The sequence below is a fragment of the Notolepis coatsorum genome (assembly GCF_963971535.1).
Source record: "Notolepis coatsorum genome assembly, chromosome: 1".
NCBI classification, from domain to species: Eukaryota; Metazoa; Chordata; class Actinopteri; order Aulopiformes; family Paralepididae; genus Notolepis; species Notolepis coatsorum.
The window spans coordinates 77536579-77560383 of NC_140165.1; the positions used below are offsets into that span (position 1 = coordinate 77536579).

Here is a 23805-nt window from a genome sequence, read left to right on the forward strand (position 1 = left end):
ACTCCACTCTGGCAGTCAAAGAGCTGACATACAAATAAAAAAAAAGGTCTACATTAAACATAACTGACACAGCGGTCTCTGTTTCAAAGGGAGTTTATTTACTTTGTGACACAATAGCCAAACAAATGCACTAGCCATCAATATCTTATGCCAAATTATTAGGGCCTATTACAAAAGATTTAATAAAAGAATAACTGTATTTATCAATTAACTAGACCGAGTCCGAGTCTGCACCTTCCGAGTCCGAATGCAGTCAATGCTTGAGTCCAAGTCCAAGTCATCAGTGCTCAAGTCCAAGTCCGAGTCATCAGTGCTCAAGTCCAAGTCCGAGTCATCAGTGCTCAAGTCCAAGTCTGAGTCATCAGTGCTCAAGTCCAAGTCCGAGTCATCAGTGCTCAAGTCCAAGTCCGAGTCATCAGTGCTCAAGTCCAAGTCCGAGTCATCAGTGCTCAAGTCCAAGTTCAGTCACGAGTCCTGAAAATCAGTCTGAGTCCTGGACTCGAGTACAACACTGCTGCGTAGATGTTCCCACGCTGGCGCACCGGTAGTGATGTACTTTACTTCAAGCAGCAATGACTGGTTTAGTCTACCAGAGTCCAGAGCGGAAGAGAAGAAGTAATACATACAATAATATACAACAGATCTGTATATTAGTATATTATTGTATATATTACTCATTACCTTTAATTCTTAAGCTTAGCATTGCATTTTATTCGTATTACTTTTGATCACATCTATTCTATTTTATTATTTGTATTTTTGCACAATCGAGGCGGGCATGGCCACCTTCATTTCATGTCGAGTATGTGACAAATGAAACAAGAAGAATCTTGAATCTTGGGAACAAGAAAAACAACCACAAGAAGAACAACAGTAGTGATGGAGTGAAAATGGTGGGAAAAACCTAAGAATCGTCCAAGAAAAGTTATCTGGAGTGGGACGTTCCAGATGAGAAAAGAATGCGATAGCCTGCGAACGCGGATAACTACTTACTCTCATTGCTAGTAGGTGGAGACAAAAGCTCTGCACTATAGATTTAATAATACGGATGTTATTTACATATTGCTGGGTAAACAAGTAAGGTCAAGTCAAGGCAGTTTTATTTATATATAGCGCATTTTAAACAGCAGCAGTTGACAAAGTGCTGAACAATTTACACACAATTCAAGATACTATACTCAAACCATAGCAAACAATTAAAGCATAATATATACATTAAAATCACATTAAAACTAAGCGGACGCTCTGCACAAGGGGTTTAGAAGGCCAGGCTGAATAGATGGGTTTTAAAGCAGCGGTTTAAAAGTGGCAAGTGACTGGGCAGACCGAGCGTAAGCAACGGTGCAGAATGTGGTGTGGACTGAGCGAGTTTCAGTTCACGATTTGACACCTGAGCCCAGAATAGATGGTGTCTTTCTCCTCTGTGCTTCTCCTCCTCCTGGCCGCAGCGTTCTTCTTGAAGTTCAGAGCGATATACTGCAACCTGTCTGCATCTTCATCCTGTGAAGAATAAGATATATATATATTATTTTTACTCCTTACATTTAAAATGCAGACCTACAAAGTACAAATCTTGCAGGTCCAACTATTTTAATTAGTATATTTGTTTCTCTGGCCAAACTAACGTTAACGTTATTAATCCTGCGGCCGCGCTCTATTTAAAAACAGCCAATCAAATCCCCATCAATGGAAAATGAACCCGCCCATACCCATGCTGATTGGTCCTTGTGCAAGACTAGAAAGCTGGGATCTTTGGTTAAACACCTGCTATCAGAAGAATAGACAGTCAGAGTGACAAGCTACAGAAGATGGCCACAAAAGGATAGTACGAGTGATGAAGAGGACGAAACGGAACATTTCATTGCCCCGGAATAAAAAAAAGTTTTTACTTAAACTTTTTAGTACTTAAGTACATTTACAAAAAGTACTTTTGGACTTTTACTCAAGTGTGTTTTAGCCAGATACTCTGACTTTTACTTGAGTACGATTTTGAGACAGTACCCATACTTTCACTTAACTCATTCAACGGCAGTCACGATGATAGTCGCGTTAACTCGCCATCGTTTGAGCGCCAATCACGAGTATAGTCGGGTTTTAATCGTTATTTCTTTTATTAGCGATATCCATTAATTTTCATCCATCCAGCCTGATGTTATCGTTGGGAATGGGTCTGAGGTAGCAAAAGTCCAAATACCGCCGCCTATCGTCTCCCGGATGGTATTGCACATCATTGGATTGGATTGGCTGGGGATGTGCATCAAAAAAAAAGTCCGGTCCGGGTTTTGCTTCTCGGGCATGCAGTATCGTTGTACCACGTTGACTGGGGGGACTGGGAGCAGCGTGGATTATGTGTTTTGGACTATAACGTTGGATCAATGGACGCAATCGATATTTGGAATGGCGATCAGGAATTGGATTAATCTTTTTGCAGAACATCTAATGTGAGGTAAAGACTCTATGTTACCAGTCTTGGGTTAATCAGATGTTTTTTCATAGCGATCACAACGTGTCTGTGTGTGTGTGTGTGTGTGTGTGGCGCTGAGCAAGGCACGGATACGCGATTTTTCAGCCCGCTTTTGTATCGTGCATAAGGACTATCGATAATCTAGGGTTTATTTGAAAACGATTCATAAATCAGCCGAAAAACGTGTTTTGTGTATTCCACTAAAGGGCTATTATCGCGTATTTCTCTGTAATTACTAGAAATCTCCAAAACTATACTCGTATTCAAAACGGTATTCAAATGGAAATGTACAGATGAAAAAACAATCCGTTTCGTACATGTTGACTGGAAGCAAGTCATTGATAAGCGACGGGTGTATTAGACCCATAGCCATAATTTAAGATATATTTTAACTAAGTAGTGCTGTCAGGCGATTAAAAGTATTAAAGGGGAACTATCTTATAAATGGCCTTTTTGAGTGTTTAGCATTGTTTCCTAGCTATGTGAACTTATATTAATATGATCTATGTCTCAAAATTCTCATATTGGCGCATTCTTCCAATTCTCCTCTCACAATATTCACCCTCACTGAACTGAGTCGTTTGAAAATGTGCCTATATGTGATGTCATATAGTCACTGCTGCATGTTAATGTTCAAGAGGCGGCGCAGGCCACACAGTGGTTTAGGAGCCCAGGCTCAAAACAGCTCGAAATCTTGAGGTAGAAAAATGCTGTTTTTGAGGACTTGATTAGAAATACAAAACAATGAATAAAAAAAATATATATATTACAGAGGTGTTCCATAGACTCACAGGAATTGTGTAAAAGTGCCCAAATAGTGAAAGAAATAGTAAAATAGTTCCCCTTTAATCTAATTAATTACAGGATTTGTAATTAATTAATCTAATTAATCGCATAACCATTTTATGCCTGATATTCTATATTCTATAATCATATTTCAAATTGCATGTGTCCGGATGGCAGAATTCAGTATACTGTATCTACAAAACCTTCTGTTTAATCATCTTCCATCTATTAATTTGCTTAGATTTTTCAGGTCTGGTCAATTTGAGCATGGTGTTATTCACAGTCAAAGAATTTAAAATTGTTTTATTGATATTCTCATTTGGTTCATTACAATTTACTCAAGCCTAGTAACAGACACAGTATTTCTGACACTGGGAATACATTCCCTGAGATCCATAGATGTCCCTAGAATCAAGAACATGCAAATGGAGGACCATATTAAAAAAAAGTCTGTAAATGTGTATTCTACGTTCTTATGGAATGAATGAGATAAAAAAGAAAATTATCAAAAAAAATATATATATTTTTTTTTGTAATTAATTTTGAGTTAATTTTCATAACGTGATCATTTGCTGTGTAATTAATTAATCTAATTAATGCGATAAACTGACAGCCCTAATTTTAAGCACTCGCAAATTTTCCCGTCCTCCCATTGATTAAAGCGCTGGCGTGCTAGCCCTAATTTGGTCATAATATTATAGGCCCGGCGCAGAATGAGTTAAGTATAATTTCTGGGTACTTTTTACATCCCTGATATGATAAATATATGTCCCCTGTACAGTCACAGAGCGGTTGGTATAACACAGAAACACTAGATTAGATTTAGATTATTGGATTATTAGATTATATATTGTAACTATTTATTGTAGGGCAAATATAACAGAGGGCATACATATTACATACCCTCATCTCACACCTTGTTGCCCATATGCACATGTCCAGAGTTAATTATATTGATTTGTTATATTGCTTACACTGCTTTTTTACTACCTCCCCTCCCCCCTCCCCCATGCTGCTATGATGCCTGAATTTCCCCAAGGGGATCAATAAAGGAATATCTTATTTTATCTTATAACACAGAAACATTAGATTATTACTTGTGTAGCAGAGGTGGTTGGATCAGAGGGAGTGTCCTACCTCAGAGATGTCTGCTGGGGCAGTAGGGCCACTCAGCTGAGCAGCCTGTGTCCCTTTAAAAACAGATATGATAACCATTACTTTCACATAATCTATCACTATCATGACTAACATCATCATCATAATCAGTCTTCATCAAAAACATTTTTTAAATTGCAAATCCCTCTAAATGTTTTTCTGTCTTTACATAATTAGAATGCAGAAGTGACCAGTGGTGGAAGGTATTTTTACTCAAGTACATTTATCTGAACCCATCAGTTACTAGTTACTTTGAAGAAAAGGATTTTGCATAGAAAACAGAATATAGAAAATAAAAAATGTATTTCACATTTGAAGCCTGTGAACTTCAAGAGGTAATAAGAGCAGTGGGTCTTGGACTTCCTGACGGGCAGACCCCAGGTGGTGAGAGCAGGCAACTGCACCTCCTCATCCATCACCCTCAACATAGGGGCCCCCCAGGGCTGTGTTCTGAGTCCCCTCCTCTACTCCCTGTACACACGACTGTGTGGCTCAGCGGAGTAGCAACACAATCATCAAATTTGCTGACGACACAGTGGTGGCGGGCCTGATCTCTGCCAACGACGAGAGGGCCTACCTGGAAGAGGTCAAGGTCCTGGCGGGATGGTGCCAGGAAAACAGCCTCTCCCTGAACGTCAGCAAAACAAAGGAGATGATTGTGGACTTCAGGAGGTCGGGGGTCAAGGACTACAGCCCCCTCAGCATCGACGGGGCACCGGTTGAGAGAGTCAACAGCTTTAAGTACCTCGGAGCCTACATATCCGAGGACTTGACATGGTCCACACACATTGACAGTGTTGTGAAGAAGGCACGACAACGCCTCTACTTCCTCAGGCGCCTAAGGAAGTTCCAAGTCAGTCAGAAGATCCTTAAGAACTTCTACTCATGTACAATAGAGAGCATCCTGACTGGCAACATCACCTCCTGGTTTGGGAATAGCACTGCACAAGACCGAAGCAGACTATAAAGAGTGACACGTTCAGCCGAACGCACAATCGGAGGGGGGCTCCCCACCCTCCAGAACATTTACAACAAGCGGTGCAGGGGCAAGGCTAAGAAAATCATTAAAGACTCCAGTCACCCGAACAACTGCCTCTTTGAACTGCTGCGGTCAGGCAAGCGATACCGGAGTCTCAAGGCGAGCACAGAAAGACTCAGAAGAAGCTTCTATCACCAGGCCATCAGGCTGCTTAACGAACAATGAACACTACACAACAACAACCATCAAACGCACATAGCACACACATCCACACGCACACACTCACTTTAAACAAACACACTGTAGCACCCACTCCCCACACTTTATAGCACACACTCACTTTAAACAAACACACTGTAGCACCCACTCCCCACACTTTATATTTATTGATGAAGGATTGCACTACAACTTGTACACCTTACTGTAAATTGTACCTAAATTGTACCTCATCCCATTTCTGCTTTGCACTATATAATATTGTACATTAGTACACTGCATAGTATTGTATATTATATGGTAACTCAGTTACGTCTATTCTGCATCGAACATTGTACATATGTCTATACTGAACACTGTGACCTCATTTTCTACTTCTAATTTACATGCTATACTATGTTATTTGATACTATCTTGTCTAGCACAGTCTCTGGAGCGTAACAGTAAGAAGCATTTTGTATGAAAGTATTCTGTACTTCTGTATGACAACTATTAAAGAAACTTGAACTTGAGCAGCATAACTGGATCACACACCACTTTAACATAACCTTTAATCAGAGCAGCATAACTGGACCACATACCACTTTAACATAACCTTTAATCAGAGCAGCATAACTGGACCACATACCACTTTAACATAACCTTTAATCAGAGCAGCATAACTGGACCACATACCACTTTAACATAACCTTTAATCAGAGCAGCATAACTGGACCACATACCACTTTAACATAACCTTTAATCAGAGCAGCATAACTGGACCACATACCACTTTAACATAACCTATAGAGGTCAATGGATACACAAACGTCATGTAGAATGCATACTTTTACTTTAGATACTTAAGTACACTCAATAGCAAATATTTCTCCACTTTTACTTAAGTAGAATTTGAATGGAGGACTTTTACTTACTCATTTATCGGAGTATTTCTACTTGTACTTAAGTAAAGGAACTGTGTACTTCGTCCACCACTGCAAGTGACCAAGCAAAAGAGTTACACTACCGCTTTACCTCCACGTGGAAGAAGACGCATTCTTCTGCTCCTCCTGTAAAGGACACGAGCCAGGACCGTGTTCAGGACGATGGAGGCGGCCAGTGCCGCGCCCAGAGAGCACAACGAGGCAAGGCGGCTGTCGTGACTTTCTGTCAACATATAAAGAAATCACATGTTTACATCGACACCCACTCTTCTGTAAATTAGTTAACGTGAGCTTACTCCCGACACTCTTCTGTACGCTAGTTAGCGTGAGCACACCCCTGACTCTTCTGTACGCTAGTTAGCGTGAGCACACCCCTGACTCTTCTGTACGCTAGTTAGCGTGAGCACACCCCTGACACTTCTGTACGCTAGTTAGCATGAGCTCACCCCGACACCCTTCTGTACGCTAGTTAGCGTGAGCTTACCCTGACACTCTTCTGTACACTAGTTAGCGTGAGCTTACCCCCGACACACACTCTTCTGTACCCTAGTTAGCGTGAGATTACCCCCGACACTCTTCTGTACCCTAGTTAGCGTGAGATTACCCCCGACACTCTTCTGTATGCTAGTTAGCGTGAGCTCACCCCCGACACTCTTCTGTACACTAGTTAGCATGAGCTTACCCCCGACACTCTTCTGTACGCTAGTTAGCGTGAGCTCACCCCCGACACTCTTCTGTACACTAGTTAGCGTGAGCTTACCCCAGACACTCTTCTGTACGCTAGTTAGCGTGAGCTCACCCCCAACACTCTTCTGAACGCTAGTTAGCGTGAGCTCACCCCTGACACACTCTTCTGTACCCTAGTTAGCGTGAGCTCACCCCCAACACTCTTCTGTACGCTAGTTAGCGTGAGCTTACCCTGACACTCTTCTGTACAATAGTTAGCGTGAGCTTACCCCCGACACACACTCTTCTGTACCCTAGTTAGCGTGAGATTACCCCCGACACTCTTCTGTACCCTAGTTAGCGTGAGCTCACCCCCGACACTCTTCTGTACGCTAGTTAGCGTGAGCTCACCCCTGACACACTCTTCTGTACCCTAGTTAGCGTGAGCTCACCCCCAACACTCTTCTGTACGCTAGTTAGCGTGAGCTTACCCTGACACTCTTCTGTACACTAGTTAGCGTGAGCTCACCCCTGACACTTTTCTGTACGCTAGTTAGCGTGAGCTCACCCCTGACACTCTTCTGTACGCTAGTTAGCGTGAGCTCACCCCTGACACACTCTTCTGTACACTAGTTAGCGTGAGCTCACCCCCAACACTCTTCTGTACGCTAGTTAGCGTGAGCTCACCCCTGACTCTTCTGTGAGCTCACCCCGAACAGGCGCCCTTCCTCCGTTTCCAAACAGCACCTCCCCACACGAGGCCACAACACAGCTGGACGTCGCGGGAGCAGACGGGCCGTAGACACTGCAGCTCCGTTGAGGAGACTCAGGCGGGGGGCTCCTCGGACACAGGCCGCTGGCGTCTCCGTGGGCGTACATGACGCCCAGACGGAAGTCCCCCTGGTCATTCTGCCTGAGCCAGTGGACGCTGCACTCTCCGTCGCAGATCCCAGGGTGCACTGAACAGTCGAGAGTCCCGACGTGTCCCGGTTGGATCGACTGGTCTAGGAGCTGCCGGAGCGCAGGCCTGCTGTGGGACTCTGACACGGGCAGTGGAGAGAGGGGTTACGGTATGAGAGGTTAACGGGATTGTTTCTTTTTTTTTGTGATCAATCTTTTTTTAATTTTTTTTATAAAACAAGACAACACAATACAGTAATAACAATAAACAGGACTTCACAGGACATAGTAACGACAACAACAATAATGACGGAAATAATCAAAACAATAAAACGGAATAATTGTGTTACCACAGACACCACAAAAAAACATTTCCTCCCCCACCCCAGGGCCCCGTTCCCCGTACCTGGATAACTGAGTTAGCCGGATAACTTTCGGTTAAGTCTGACTTAAGCCGGACTTTCCGGCTCCCCGTACCTGGATTTTCCAAATCACCATGACAACAGATCCAAAAGTTTGAGCCTGGTCGAAAGCAGGGTTTAAGTTCAAGTTAGCCGGATCAACCATCGCCACGCCCCCGCAAAGGAGTGACAGCGCGTTTCCTGAAATTATTCCCACAGTCTAGGATCTGCGTTATACCATTCTGAATTACGTTTTTGTGCTCCATTCTTCCAGAGGGGTCTTTTGAAATGTAAAATAGACCCAAAATGCTGATACTAAATTCACTTTGTCCTAAATAATGCACGTTATATACCGTGGCGCTCGCTCGGTGCAACAACAACAAAATAAAGAATATTCTAAACACGGGTCTCTCGTTCATTAATGTATAAACAATGAATTTATCCCATCTGGCACAGTGGCTCAGCGGTAGTGCTCAATCCTGGCAACCCAGCGACCGGTGTTCGAAACCCTGTGTTTCCAATATGTCGCTATACTGCAGCTAAAAAGAGTGGGGTAGAGCATTATAGACGTAGATCATATAGACGTAATCATAGACAGAGCATATAGACGTAGATCATATAGACAGAGCATATAGACGTAGATCATATAGAGCATATAGACGTAGATCATATAGACATAGAGCATATAGACGTAGATCATATAGACATAGAGCATATAGACATAGAGTATATAGACATAGATCATATAGACAGAGCATATAGACGTAGATCATATAGACATAGATTATAGATGTTGAGCATATAGACGTAGATCATATATACATAGAAAATATAGAGCATATAGACGTAGATCATATAGACGTAGATCATATAGACGTAGATCATATATACATAGAGCATATAGATAGAGCATATAGATTAGACATAGAGCATATAGAGCGTGCAACCACATTGATTCAATTGTAACAGGTGAGACATTTATCTAACCTTTGGAACTATTTTAATGAATGGGGGAGTACTTCAGTAGAAAATAGTTCCTTCACAAAACTGCTCACAAGGTAAGTGGGTCATGGTTTCTGGAAAGAGATGTTGTTTTTGAGTTTATCAAATGTATTCTTTTGGTGCTTTGAGTGCCATTCAGCTCCATTGTGTGACAGATATCTCCAAAACTAAGTGAATCACACCAAGACGATCCATAGATAGCATAGTAGTAAGGGGGGAAATATGTTTTATTTTTTATTTTGGGTGAACTGCAGCTTTAAGTAGATGGTTTTAAAACGAGGACTCTTTATTATCCGTGCCCATCCGTACAAGAAAATAAATCAAATAAAAAGAATAAAAACAGCAGTCAAACATATTTTTTACCACTAATTAAAATGATGATCAAAATACCTTTGAAAAAAAGGAATATTCCACTGGTAAATGTAATTAGATTAGTATTAATCGTTGCACAGTAGTACATGGCAGAATCAGCCCGCCGGGCGTCAGAGATCTTCAGATGGTATGCCCCTTCTTCGGGATCCAGGGAGAACCGGGAGTTGTTGTGGAACTTGCCGTAAAAGACGTTGGAGACGCTGGTGTAGTAGGAGGACACCAGGCGGGGGCTGCCCCCGGCCGGCTGCTGGTACCAGGCGAGGTAGGACGCGCCGGGCGGGGGGACGCATTTCAACGTGACGCCGGTTCCGAGGTGAGCAGGGAGAAGAGAGCGCGCTGCAACAGCACCCTTAGTATGGGTCTTATCTGAAATATATAAATCAAGACAAACCTTTTAGACTGTTTACCAAAAACACCAAAGATAACCGGCGAATCCATCAACCAAACATGTCTGGAAAGTTAAACACTATAAACCATGTTGAGAATGGCCCATAAAATCCTAGAAGATCCCTTTTTACACAGAATACGGGCAGCTATACCCTCACATAGCGGCACGTGGTGTAGTGGTTAACACTGTCGCCTCACAGCAAGAAGGTCCAGGGTTCGATTCCCGCTTGGGGACCAGGTTTCCATGATGCCAGGTGGGGTATCTCCCAGGCCTTTCTGTGTGGAGTTTGCATGTTCTCCCCGTGCTCGCAAGGGTTTCCGCCCCGATAAGATAAACCCAATGGAAAAACATGCACAACAACAGATCGCTAACGCTGTGGCGTCCTTGACGAAGACGGACAGGAGCACTTGGATTGGTCCCTGGGGCGCGGCTCATGTTGACGCCCTATCTGCTCCCGGCTGCCCATGGGGGGACGGACGACGGGATGGGTTAGGCGCAGAGACTCAATCGCATCGGCGACTGAGAAAAAGACAATGCATGTGTTGCTCTTCTCAAATGGGAAGAGACTCCCAGCTGATCTTCCCACACTTGTTACTGCTGGAGGGACTGACATCAAAAGGGTTTCTTCCTACAAATATCTAAACATTACAGTGGATGAGAACCTTACTGTACGTTCAAATCTCATTACAGTGGACGAGAACCTTACGTTTAAATCTCACATAGACAAACTTGTCGAAGCTGAAACTTAAACTCGGCTTCTTTTTCAGAAACAGGTCCTGTTTTTCACTTAAAGTGAGAAGTCACCTGATCTCGACCACCTTCTTACCACTACTCGATTATGGTGACTTACTCTACATGTATGCACCTGATCAGTACCTTAGAAAGCTGGATTCTGTGTACCATTCTGCCTTACGCTTTGTCATGGGATGTGGCAATCGAGTGCACCATTGCACCCTATATACCATGGCAAGTTACCCATCTCTACAAATACGGCGATTTTCTCTATGGCTCTCTCTTGTGCACAAAGCTCTGCTTAAACTGGTTCCCTCGTACCTAAGTGTGATTCTGTGCACTAAGCAATACAAGTATGGCCTTCGTTCTCAAGCTGCTCTAACACTGGAAGTTCCCCATATGAGAACTGAATTGGAAAAAAGGGCTTTTAAATATGCTGCTCCTTCATCTTGGAACAAGATACAGGAGGACCTAAAATTACCAGGACTGGTCACCCTTGGAGAATTCAAAGCCATTTTAAAATCCTACAAACTCAGTTCCCTCGGACAGTGCAACTGTGTTTGATCATTTGCCTGTTTGATAACTTGCCTGAAATTGGAGCTTGCTGTAAATGTTTTATCTGTATTTTATTGTGATGTTCTTTTTTATGTTGAAACGTTCTGCTGCCTTGCTTGGCCAGATCGCTCTTGAAAAAGAGATTTTAATCTCAATAATGCTTATCTGGTTAAATAAAGGATTTGATTGATTGATTGATTGTGTGTGTATCCCGGTGTGTGTGTGCCGCTCCAATTGCATGTCCAGTTCGTTGCATGCTGAATAAAGACCCCCTAAAGAGGTCCTGCATTATTATTATTATACATGGGCGCTTTAGATTCCAAAACTAATTTGTGGCAAATTCAATAAGCCTACTTAACGAGAAGGATAGAAATGTGGTCGCAACCTACATAATAACAGTGACAAATAAAATGGCTGTGTAATATGAAATAACCTTGGATTATGGGACTGTGCCACATCAAATGAATAACGCTGGTTGGGGGGGAAGGAAGGGGTTAATTACATTGTTTCTCTGATGTCTTGTATGTCTGTCTCTGCTGTAACATGGTTATCTCTCTGATGTCTTGTCTGTATGTCTGTCTATCTCTGCTGTAACATGGTTGTCTCTCTGATGTCTGTCTGTCTGTCTCTGCTGTAACATGGTTGTCTCTCTGATGTCTTGTCTGTATGTCTGTCTCTGCTGTAACATGGTTGTCTCTCTGATGTATTGTCTGTATGTCTGTCTATCTCTGCTGTAACATGGTTGTCTCTCTGATGTCTTGTCTGTCTGTCTCTGCTGTAACATGGTTGTCTCTCTGATATCTTGTCTGTATGTCTGTCTCTGCTGTAACATGGTTGTCTCTCTGATGGCTTGTCTGTGTGTCTGTCTCTGCTGTAACATGGTTGTCTCTCTGATGTCTTGTCTGTGTGTCTGTCTCTGCTGTAACATGGTTGTCTCTCTGATGTCTTGTCTGTATGTCTGCCTCTGCTGTAACATGGTTGTCTCTCTGATGTCTTGTCTGTATGGCTGTCTCTGCTGTAACATGGTTGTCTCTCTGATGTCTTGTCTGTATGGCTGTCTCTGCTGTAAAATGTTGTCTCTCTGATGTCTTGTCTGTATGTCTGTCTCTGCTGTAACATGGTTGTCTCTCTGATGTCTTGTCTGTATGTCTGCCTCTGCTGTAACATGGTTGTCTCTCTGATGTCTTGTCTGTGTGTCTGTCTCTGCTGTAACATGGTTGTCTCTCTGATGTCTTGTCTGTATGTCTGCCTCTGCTGTAACATGGTTGTCTCTCTGATGTCTTGTCTGTATGTCTGTCTCTGCTGTAACATGGTTGTCTCTCTGATGTCTTGTCTGTATGTCTGTCTCTGCTGTAACATGGTTGTCTCTCTGATGTCTTGTCTGTATGGCTGTCTCTGCTGTAACATGGTTGTCTCTCTTTTTTTTTTGTGACCAACTTTTTATTTTGTCTTTTTTTAAAACAAGTTCAGAGGAAGGACATTCACATCAGCATTTCATATTAATTCACACAGTGGCATAAAAAGTGTCTTTTCAGTATATATTGTCCGTCAGTATATTCATATACTGTGTAGCCTGACTGTTGCAGTTGTGACAGTCTTTTCCTCCGTTCTGGCGGTCCTGTGGCTGCGAGACAGCCCAGGTCGCTTCTTAACCCCACTCCCAGCCCCCCGGGTTTGCATAGACATTTTAGGAGAGGGGGAAACCTTGATGCATACATGTATAGGATACTCTTAATTAGAAAAGAAATCATAATTATGTTTGTTAGATAACCAAGTAATAGGGAAAAATACAATACAATTTAGAAACAACCACAACAAATTATAGCAGTAAACAGAAAAGGAAAAGATAAATGGAAAAGATAAATGGAAACAACAGCAACATGATTTTTGTTCATTCTCTGGTGTCAAGGTACAAGTGTTCAACCTAGTGGAGTACTGATTTTACCTTCTGGGCCGTAGTAAGTAATATTTGGATCGATTCTGTCCTTGCTCCCTGTGCTCTAGCTCTGGATGCCTCTAATCTCAATACTTCGTAGAAGGACAGTTTCCAACGGTAAATATTGAGACTATGGGGTGGTTTCCATCTCATTACGAGCATTTTCTTTGCTGCCGTTAAACCGGCCAGAAACACTCTCTTTTTGTGAGGTGTTAATTTTAGAGATGAATCATCATTTAATAATAAAATGTGTGGCAAACAAGGTATGTTTATCTCTGTTATATTAGTGAGAAATAATGCAACCTTGGCCCAAAAAGCGAGTACTCCTGGACATTCCCACATCATATGTATGTATGTTCCTATAACTTTTTGCGGACATAAAGCACATAGAGGACTTTGTAATATTTTTATTTGACAGAGTTTCCTGGGTGACAGATAAAATCTTTGTATCATTTTGTAATGAGTTAATTGGTTATTATAATTACGAGAGGTTAGTGGAATATTATCCCATACATTCTGCCAATTTATGCAGGCATTGTAATTCTTTAAATCTATGTTCCAGACAGTGGTATTACCTGTAGTTCTGTTTAGTTTTCCTTGTATTTTATTATATAACCCAGAAACAAAACCATTTTTAACATTTATGCCATTCACTATATTCATTAAAGGGTGACCTGGTAAAGGCTGATTCCATGGGACACCATAAGTGCGCATTGCAGTGCGTAACTGTAAATAAAAAAAGAAGGATGTACTAGGGACATTATAGATTTGTTTGAGCTCTTGAAATGATCTGAGACCGTATTCACTGTATATGTCAGATAGTTTGTGAATACCTTGTCTTTGCCAATTGGGAAATGTAACTGGTTCCCCTTCCAACAGTAAGAAGTTGTTATCAAAAATAGGGGTATCTATGTGCCATTTTGTGTTCCACTGTCCCGTTTCGGCAATATATTTCCAGACGTAAATTGAATGTGCTATAATTGGGCCGAATTTAGTACGGCAAAAGCTTGGGGATAGACCAGAAAATAGTATATCTTTGAATGTATATGGAGATACAATGTGCCTCTCCATATTCACCCATGGTATGTCAGAATCATTATTGAACCATCTTAGCAACGGTCTGAGCATAAAAGAAAAATAGTACTGTTCAAAATTAGGAACAGATAGCCCTCCTGCTTTCCTACTGTTTTGGAGTGTGGAATTGCTGATTCGTGGATGTTGTTCACGCCATATAAATTTGAATACTAGTCCCTGTAGCTTCTCCCAAAATCCTGGAGGTGGCGGTAAATGAATCATGCTTACCAGAAAATTGATCTTAGGGAGAATGTGGGTCTTGACTACTGAAAGCCTGACTGAAAATGGGATTAATAATAGTGACCAACGGTTTAACTCGTCAGATATTACCTTCTTAAGGCTCTTGTAATTTTTTGACACAATTTTGTCAATGGATGTGTGTATATATCTATACCTAAATATCTGAAACCAGAGCCCACTGGTATTTCTGTATGTAGTTGGGGACTACTTGCTGCTGTATTTAGGGGAAGTAAAATTGATTTATTCAAGTTGATCTTGTAGCCTGAAATAAAACTAAAATGTTTAATAGTGTCTAGGACTACAGGTAGGGACCGTGGTGTATTGTCAAGAAATAATAACAGATCGTCTGCGTACAGACACATTTTATGGTAGGTGTTATTTACTATTATGGGTTTTATTTCGGCACAATTTCTAATTTTTTGGGCCAAGGGTTCAAGAGATAACGCAAATAATAATGCGGAGGCGGGGCAACCCTGCCTGACGCTACGTCTGATAGGGAAGGGTGTGGAACACTGATTGGATGTGATAACCATGGCCGTTGGATTATGATATAAGATTTTGAGCATATTTATAAATGTGTCTCCAAATGCCATATTCTTCATGGTGTGCCATAAGTACTCCCATTCCAGCCTATCGAAGGCCTTTTCGGCGTCAAGGGACAACACTGCACATGGTGATATTTTTGGAGCTTTGTCAATAATGTGTAACATGGTTGTCTCTCTGATGTCTTGTCTGTATGTCTGTCTCTGCTGTAACATGGTTGTTTCTCTGATGTCTTGTCTGTGTGTCTGTCTCTGCTGTAACATGGTTGTCTCTCTGATGTCTTGTCTGTATGTCTGTCTCCGCTGTAACATGGTTGTCTCTCTGATGTCTTGTCTGTATGTCTGTCTCTGCTGTAACATGGTTGTCTCCCTGATGTCTTGTCTGTATGTCTGTCTCTGCTGTAACATGGTTGTCTCTCTGATGTTCTTATCTTACATGGGGGATTTGGGGAGGAACATGATAGAACAGTGTGCCTGCCGGCTGCCGACAGGAAATGAAGGGATATATAGAGTAAAATATACAATATAAATTGTATCTGGGCAACAAGAAGATACCATGCTATCAATACAAAAAAAGCCATATGCTTGGGCAAGTTCATCATTTTACATTTAGTAATTTAGCTGATGCTTTTATCCAAAGTGACTTACACTTTCTGTCAGGCCCGGACTGGCCATCGGGAGCACCGGGAGTTTTCCCGGTGGCCTGGCCTGCACAGATAAAAAAAAAAAAAATTATATAAAAAAAAGTATTATATATTTTTTTTATTATAATTTTTTTATTTTTTTTTGTCTGTCATTGTTTCTAGTTGTGGCGGCGGCGCGGCGCGATAGTTTTTAGATAACCAGGTGGGTGGGTAACAACCAGGATTTCACTGTCTGCGACAGAGTTGGAGAACTATCTGACTCTCTCTCCCTCACGCGGACACACACACACACACAATGGAGCCGTGCTGCCGCTTGTGATTGGTGGAGGCGGGACCAGGCGATACAACTGATTGACCGTGGAGGCGGCGAATGGAATGGCAGATGGCACACTCCCAAAAGGAGTTGTTAAATCTGACATTACAAAAAACAATATGTGGTGGTTATGATTGGGGCTGAAGTTGAATAAACAATTTATGAAAGAGAGAGTCAAAATAATTCCAAGATAATTCAAAGATTACACACCTTTGCCACATTGGCTACAAACATAATCACTGCAAAGTTATCAAAAAAATAAGAATCTGATCAGACACAAGGGTTAAGTTGTTGTTCCCTTTCTAATTTCCTCAAAAACATCTAGTCTAGTTAATGTGATCAATATTATTTGACAATTGATGCTTTTTGTTGGAAATTTCAGTCAGTGAGCTCATACTTTGAGCTCATTTTATAGTTAAAATGATTGAGACAACGCAATCTTCTGTCTTCGTTGTGCATGCATGCGTGTGCTCACCACACATGATACATGTGTCACTATTCTGGCAGTGGCTACTGTTATTATAGTATTGTAATGAAAGGTCTGTTATTTAATGTTTGTGTAAAGGGCTATTTTAACTGTTGATGGGTAGTGCATCAGTAAAGTGAATATGGTATTGTGCTCTTGCCTTGTTTGAATAGGTGGAGAGAGTGGTTAACTGTATTATAATAGTAAATAGAAAAATATGTTGTGCTCTTGCTTTTTTCTTTTTGAAGGTGGAGAGAGTACCATTGCTAGTGCCACAACAGTTTTATTTGAGGTTCATAACAGTACATTGTACTAAGCAATTGTTGGCTCATTAGTTTGTGATTCACATGCACTAAAATTCACCAGAATGCAGGAAATTAAGTCTTTGTAACAAAAAAATTCCGGGTGGGGGACCCCCAGACCCCCCACTTAAAAAGTGGCCTGATTGGGGCTATATTTCGCGCTATATCTCCCGGTATGAATTATTTCCCCAGTCCGGCCCTGCTTGTACAGAAAGGGAACAACAACTTAACCCTTGTGTCTGATCAGATTCTTATTTTTTTGATAACTTTGCAGTGATTATGTTTGTAGCCAATGTGGCAAAGGTGTGTAATCTTTGAATTATCTTGGAATTATTTTGACTCTCTCTTTCATAAATTGTTTATTCAACTTCAGCCCCAATCATAACCACCACATATTGTTTTTGTAATGTCAGATTTAACAACTCCTTTTGGGAGTGTGCCATCTGCCATTCCATTCGCCGCCTCCACGGTCAATCAGTTGTATCGCCTGGTCCCGCCTCCACCAATCACAAGCGGCAGCACGGCTCCATTGTGTGTGTGTGTGTCCGCGTGAGGGAGAGAGAGTCAGATAGTTCTCCAACTCTGTCGCAGACAGTGAAATTCTGGTTGTTCCCCACCCACCTGGTTATCTAAAAACTATCACGGCGCGCCGCCGCCACAACTAGAAACAATAGCCTGGCAAAAAAATAAATAAAAAATTATAATAAAGAAAATATATAATTTATTTTTTTATATATTTTTTTTTAAATCTGTGCAGGCCAGGACACCGGGAAAACTCCCGGTGCTCCCGATGGCCAGTCCGGGCCTGTGTACAAGTCAGCAGGAAGGGTACAACTCTGGCAGCTAAGTAACATTGTTCATCAAATAGTATCAAACTTGAGTGCTACAGTCTTGAGTGCTTAGTAGTACCTCCATTCTTCTATGAAAGAGAGACATCGAGAGGCTTCGTATCTGATTTTTATCATCAATTACTAACGTCTTCGTATGAAATCCTTCCCCTAGACTTAGTCTGGAGGAGGGATATACCAGACTTGGAAATAGATTTTGATTGGCAAGAAGTCTGGGCAAACGTTCGAATAGCGTCACGCAACCCGGACCATCAACAAATTAATCTTAATTATATTCATAGGACATACCTGACTCCTATAAGATTGTGCAGAATGGGACTTAAACAAGATTCTCTATGTTCCTTATGTACAAACGGGGATGAGGGTACGTTTATGCATATGTATTGGGATTGCCCACCGGTTAAGATATTCTGGAAAGAAGTGACCCAGCAATTATCAGAATTCTTCATTCTGAACATACCTGTACACCCCTCTGTATTGCTGCTGAATGCTGTTTTTCAGTATGGAGCCCCTATACAGCTAAAAAGACTAGTTTTATCCGGTATCACAGCTGCTAAAAAGCTGATAGCATCACGATGGTTTCAACCGGATAAAATGTGCCGGAAGGTATGGGTTCTTACCTATCTCGATGTGATTTATCTAGAAATATCCACAGCAAGAATTTTAGGTGTCAGTGAAACCAAAATTGCAATCTGGTTAGAAGTGGTGGAGAGAATAAAAGCTAGCATATGAATTGTAGTGCCGGTTAGGAACGAATGATAATGGATGGATTATCCAAGGGGGGGTCCGGGGGGGATGAGCGAGCGAGAGCATATGTATGTAGGGTATTAGATAGTAAGTATTAGGTATATATCTTGTATATTACATGTATTTAAATGGTGATTTCATTCATTGGATGTTTACTGTTAATGCTTGTGTGTCTAATTTGATGTTATGTTTAAAAAATTATTAAAAAATAAAATACAAAAAAAAGATATATATCTAACCCTAACTAACTGTACTGTCATGCACTTGTCCTAATAAACTAACCTACACTGTAGCACGCAACACTTTGATGAACATTGTTACTCAGCTGATAGAGTTGTACCCTTCCTGATGACTTGTCGTACAGAACTTGTAAGTCGCTTTGGATAAAAGCGTCAGCTAAATGACTAAATGTAAAGTAGTATAGACATATTAGCATAGTAGGTAGTAATATAGGAAAGATAGATTACTTAGTAGCAAAGTACATAATAGTAAAAGACAGTACTATTGATTGAAGAAGTGTGTTTTTAGTCGACAGTAGAAAATTGGGTGGGTTTCAGCTGTCCTGGCTGTGTTAGGATGTTCATTCTACCTTTGTGGAGCGAGGAGCAAGAATAGCCTGCTCCTCTTAGATGACCCCTCAGGAGCCATGACCCCAGGAGCCTTGACCCCAGGAGCCATGCAATCAATGCAAAAAGATGCCATGCAATCAACGTTGAGCCGTCTGCCCAGTTCATCAGCGCCCTGTGAACAGCAACTCCCATCAGTGTTGGAGTCACTAAATCTCAAGTCTGAGTCGAGTCTCGAGTCCCCAGTCACAGTGTTCGAGTCAGAGTCCAAGTCCGAGTCACCAAAGAAGAGCCAGAGTCGAGTCCCCATTACCCTAGTCCGAGTCCAAGTCAAATGGCATCCAATGTAATCCAATGTAATAAAAAAAGTCAACCAACGAACTAGATCCTTGTACCGGATCTCCTCTCTGGTAAACAAGAATACCCTGAAGACTCTGGCAGGAGCACTCATTCAAGGGTACTACGACTATGCTTGCACCTCATGGTACCAAAGCACCTCAAAGGCACTAAAAACAAAATTACAAACATCACAAAACAAACTGGTCAGACTACTGCTTGACCTGACTAGAACCCACCTCACCCCTGCCCACTTTGACAACCTAGGATGGCTTAGAGTAGACGACAGAGTACAGCAACTTGCAATGGGCCTGGTCTACAAGATACACTACACCACTAAGATACCCATGTACATGGCAAAATACTTCCCAAAGGTCAGTGAATACCACAACCACAACACCAGAGGGAGCTCCACAAATCATGTTAAACCCAGATTCGGTTCAAACAAGGGACTAAACACGTTTCACAATTATGCCACATCAATGTGGAACCCACAGCTGTAAAGGAATGTGAATCACTACCCACTTTTAAAACCACTCTCAAGGAGCACCTACGGGAGACTGCAATTCGAAACTGGCCCCTGTAAATGTCCTAACCCAACCCCCTCCAATGTACTGTAAATGTCCTAACCCAATAATACACAAGACCCTCTTCTTGGGACCAAGTAAGGTTTCGTTGATAATCCAATGTACAGTTACACCCCCCCCCCCCCCCCCCCCCCATCCCCCCATCCAAGGTTGAGTCCACTCCACGCAGTCAAAGAGCTGACATACACTAAAGAAAGGTCTACATTAAACATAAATGACACAGTGGTCACCATTTCAATGGGAGTTTATTTACTTTGCCATTAATAGCTTGTGCCAGATGATTAGGGCCTATTAAAAAAAAAAAAAAAAAAAAACTGTATTTATCAATTAACAAGTCTGAATCTGAATGCAGTCAATGCTCAAGTCCAAGTCCAAGTCAGTCGAGTCACAAGTCCTGAAAATCAGTCCAGGACTTGAGTACTACAACACTGACTCCTATACACCAACTCCACATTTAATTTGGTTTATCAAAGTCCTCACTTACGGCGAAGCTTGTGGTAAGTGTTCGCGACCACAATCATTTTGGACAACAAAACCATTATGATAAAGATTTTACCCTGGGGAAATGTTTACTTAAGGTGTATACCTTGATTCAAAACTCTGATGCCAGACTTTTTACGTAAACATGGAAGAGAGAGCATATCACTCCTGTTTTAGCTGCACTACATTGGCTCCTGGTCTCTTTTAGAATTGATTTGAACGTTATTTTACTTGTGTATAAGGCCTTAAATGACTTAGCACCATGTTATATCACAGAGTCAGGAACACTTAGGTCCACTGAAGCAAGTCTTTTAATTGTCCCTAAAGTGCCCCACTGAAAAATAGCAGAATCTGCTTATTTTATTACGCACCGAAACTGTGGAACACTCTACCTATAGAGAGTTGGGCTCAGTGGACCTTTTTTAAACAGCATCTGAAAACACATCTTTTTAACAATTGGCTTTTAACTGTATTTAGTAACTCCTTTTGTTTCAATCATTTTATAAAAAAATAATCTTTACATTTATATTATTGCTTGTGATATGCAATTTGTCTACGGAGTCCTGCATTTCATTATTAATGTATTTGTAAATTAAAAGAATTTTTTGTCAAAGGACTCTGGGCTGCTTTTATTGCATGAAAAGTGCTTTATAAATAGTAGCGCTTTTCTAGACACTCAAAGCGCTCCCCACAATGTAGGGTGGAAATTACCTCCTTCACCACCACTGGTAGCACCCAACCTTGGGCTACAGGCTCAATGGCTGCCATACACTGGCACCAGGCACACATCACACTACACAATGGCTGAACGGCTCAGGAGACAACAATAATAATAATAATAATAATAATAATAATAATAATAATAATAATAATAATAATAATAATAATAATAATAATAATAATAATAATAATAATAATAATAATAATAATAATAATAATAATAATAATAATAATAATAATAATAATAATAATAATAATAATAATAATAATAATAATAATAATAATAATAATAATAATAATAATAATAATAATAATAATAATAATAATAATAATAACAATAATAATAATAATAACAATAATAATAATAATAATAATAATAATAATAATAATAATAATAATAATAATAATAATAATAATAATAATAATAATAATAATAATAATAATAATAATAATAATAATAATAATAATAATAATAATAATAATAATAATAATAATAATAATAATAATAATAATAATAATAATAATAATAATAATAATAATAATAATAATTATTATTATTATTATTATTATTATTATTATTATTATACACCATGTAATCACCAAGTCCTGAGTTACGGGTCATCCTCCCTCTCATGTTTCAAATAAATAAAATACAGGTATGAAATAAAGCAGAAATTCCCCCAAAAAGATATAAAATGACTTACAGGCTCCAGTGAGAAGAACTATGAGCAGGTGAACTGGTAACATCTTCAGCTTCCTGCACTGAAGACTTATCTGGTAAACAACTTCACATGAAGGCAGAAGGCTCCGCATCAGCGGAAAAGACTGACACAGATGTACTGTAGACCATGTTTTTTTTCTTTTTTTTAATGGACGTGAGAAGGCCATGACATTTTATACCCGACATTAACCCATTATGTTATGGTTTGTAACCGACCCCAATCGCACAACACAAGACAGGTATGAGAGTAAGCCAAAACAGGGCAAATATTTATTATAGAACAAAAAGCGGCACAGTCCCTTTAAGGGAAAACACAAAAACACTAGAGTCAAGGAAATATGGAAAATGCGGCACTGTGCCTTTAAGAGGCGAACAGGCTAAGGGACTAAGGCTAAGGGCCAGGGCTAAGGACCAGGGCTAAGTGTCAGGGCCAGGACCAAGGGCACTGGAGAGGGGGACAGGGACAGAGGCCCGGAGAGGCTGGCTGGAGACAGGGACAGAGAACAGGGTTAAGGCCTTGGACAGGGCGAGGGCCAGAGCTGCTTACAGGGATGAGGACAGGGTTCCGACGGCGGAGGCCTGGCACGGGGACAGGGGCCCTACGGCGGAGGCCTGGCACGGGGACAGGGGCCCGACGGCGGAGGCCTGGCATGGGGACAGGGGCCCGACGGCGGAGGCCTGGCACGGGGACAGGGGCCCGACGGCGGAGGCCTGGCACGGGGACAGGGGCCCGACAGCGGGGCCGGGCACGGAGACATGACTTGACTTGACTTGAGACAGGGGCCCGACAGCGGAGGCCGGGGGGAAGAGGCGCCATCCTCCCGTAGAGAATTAGGGAGCGATGACGCGCCGGCTTGACGTCTGGAGTGGGAACACTGGCAACCTCCCGTAGAGAATTAGAGAGCGCAGGCGGTGTCCCACTCCAGGCACGGAGATCCTCTTCCTCCTCCTCGGGGGGGGGGCCGGGCACGGAGACTTGACTTGACTTGACTTGAGACAGGGGCCCGACAGCGGAGATCGGGGGGAAGAGGCGCCATCCTCCCGTAGAGAATTAGGGAGCGATGACGCGCCGGCTTGACGTCTGGAGTGGGAACACTAACAACCTCCCGTAGAGAATTAGAGAGCGCAGGCGGTGTCCCACTCCAGGCACGGAGATCCTCTTCCTCCTCCTCGGGGGGGCCGGGCACGGAGACTTGACTTGACTTGACTTGAGACAGGGGCCCGACAGCGGAGGCCGGGGGGGGCCGGGCAACGCAGAACAAAGGGGTCCCAGGGGACCGGGGCGAAGAGATGCCATCCTCCCGTGGAAAATAGGGAGCGATGATGCGCCGGCTTGACGTCTGGAGTGGGAACACTGGAAAACCTCCCGTAGAGAATTAGAGAGTGAAGACAGTGTCCCACTCCAGGCAAACGGCGACAGGTGGTGATGGCTGGCACGTCGTCTCACGCCGGAGACGCGGCAGGTGATGGTAACGTACAGGATGGTAACGTACAGAACTCCATGAACACAGAGTGAACACAGATACAGAACGACCCGACCAGGACTGGAAGGGAGGTCCAGGTATATAAAGCCCTCTGGGGCGCTAATCATAAACTATGACAGCTGCGTGAAGGTAGTCCAAGGGTGGGGGCTGGTGAAGAGTAGAGGAGAGTAAATCATCGCAAGGGTGGGGGCTGGTGAGGGAGAGTAGACAGGGAAAAGTTCAGGGAACAGGCGAATCCTCATACATTACCCGCCAAAATC

The 23805-nt window shown here is 42.0% G+C and overlaps 1 protein-coding gene across 2 annotated transcripts; it reads right to left on the reverse strand.

Moving 5' to 3' along the window:
• Positions 1-1136: 1136 nt before the first annotated feature.
• LOC311235184 (uncharacterized protein) lies at positions 1137-22090 on the reverse strand. Of its 2 annotated transcripts, none has more exons than XM_084322555.1 (6): positions 22045-22090; positions 9883-10230; positions 7900-8229; positions 6615-6746; positions 4388-4440; positions 1137-1500 (listed from the first exon to the last, which is right to left on the reverse strand). In XM_084322555.1, exons 1-6 carry the CDS (start codon positions 22085-22087, stop codon positions 1372-1374), a joined length of 1035 nt encoding a protein of 344 aa, XP_084178681.1. In that variant the 5' UTR covers positions 22088-22090; the 3' UTR covers positions 1137-1371. The 2 variants fall into 2 exon arrangements, with proteins under 2 accessions (XP_084178681.1, XP_084178682.1); XM_084322556.1 differs by having other exon boundaries at positions 1406-1500; positions 4348-4440.
• Positions 22091-23805: the final 1715 nt, after the last annotated feature.

Bases quoted from the DNA above. Each gene is read 5' to 3' on its own strand.
- LOC311235184 (XM_084322555.1), bottom strand. From the start codon at position 22,087: ATGTTACCAGTTCACCTGCTCATAGTTCTTCTCACTGGAGCCT. The intron at 10,231-22,044 runs GTAAGTCATTTT...TATATATTTCAG, and splicing joins AGTTCTTCTCACTGGAGCCT to ATAAGACCCATACTAAGGGT. The intron at 6,747-7,899 runs GTGAGCTCACAG...ATATGTTGACAG, and splicing joins AGGAAGGGCGCCTGTTCGGG to AAAGTCACGACAGCCGCCTT.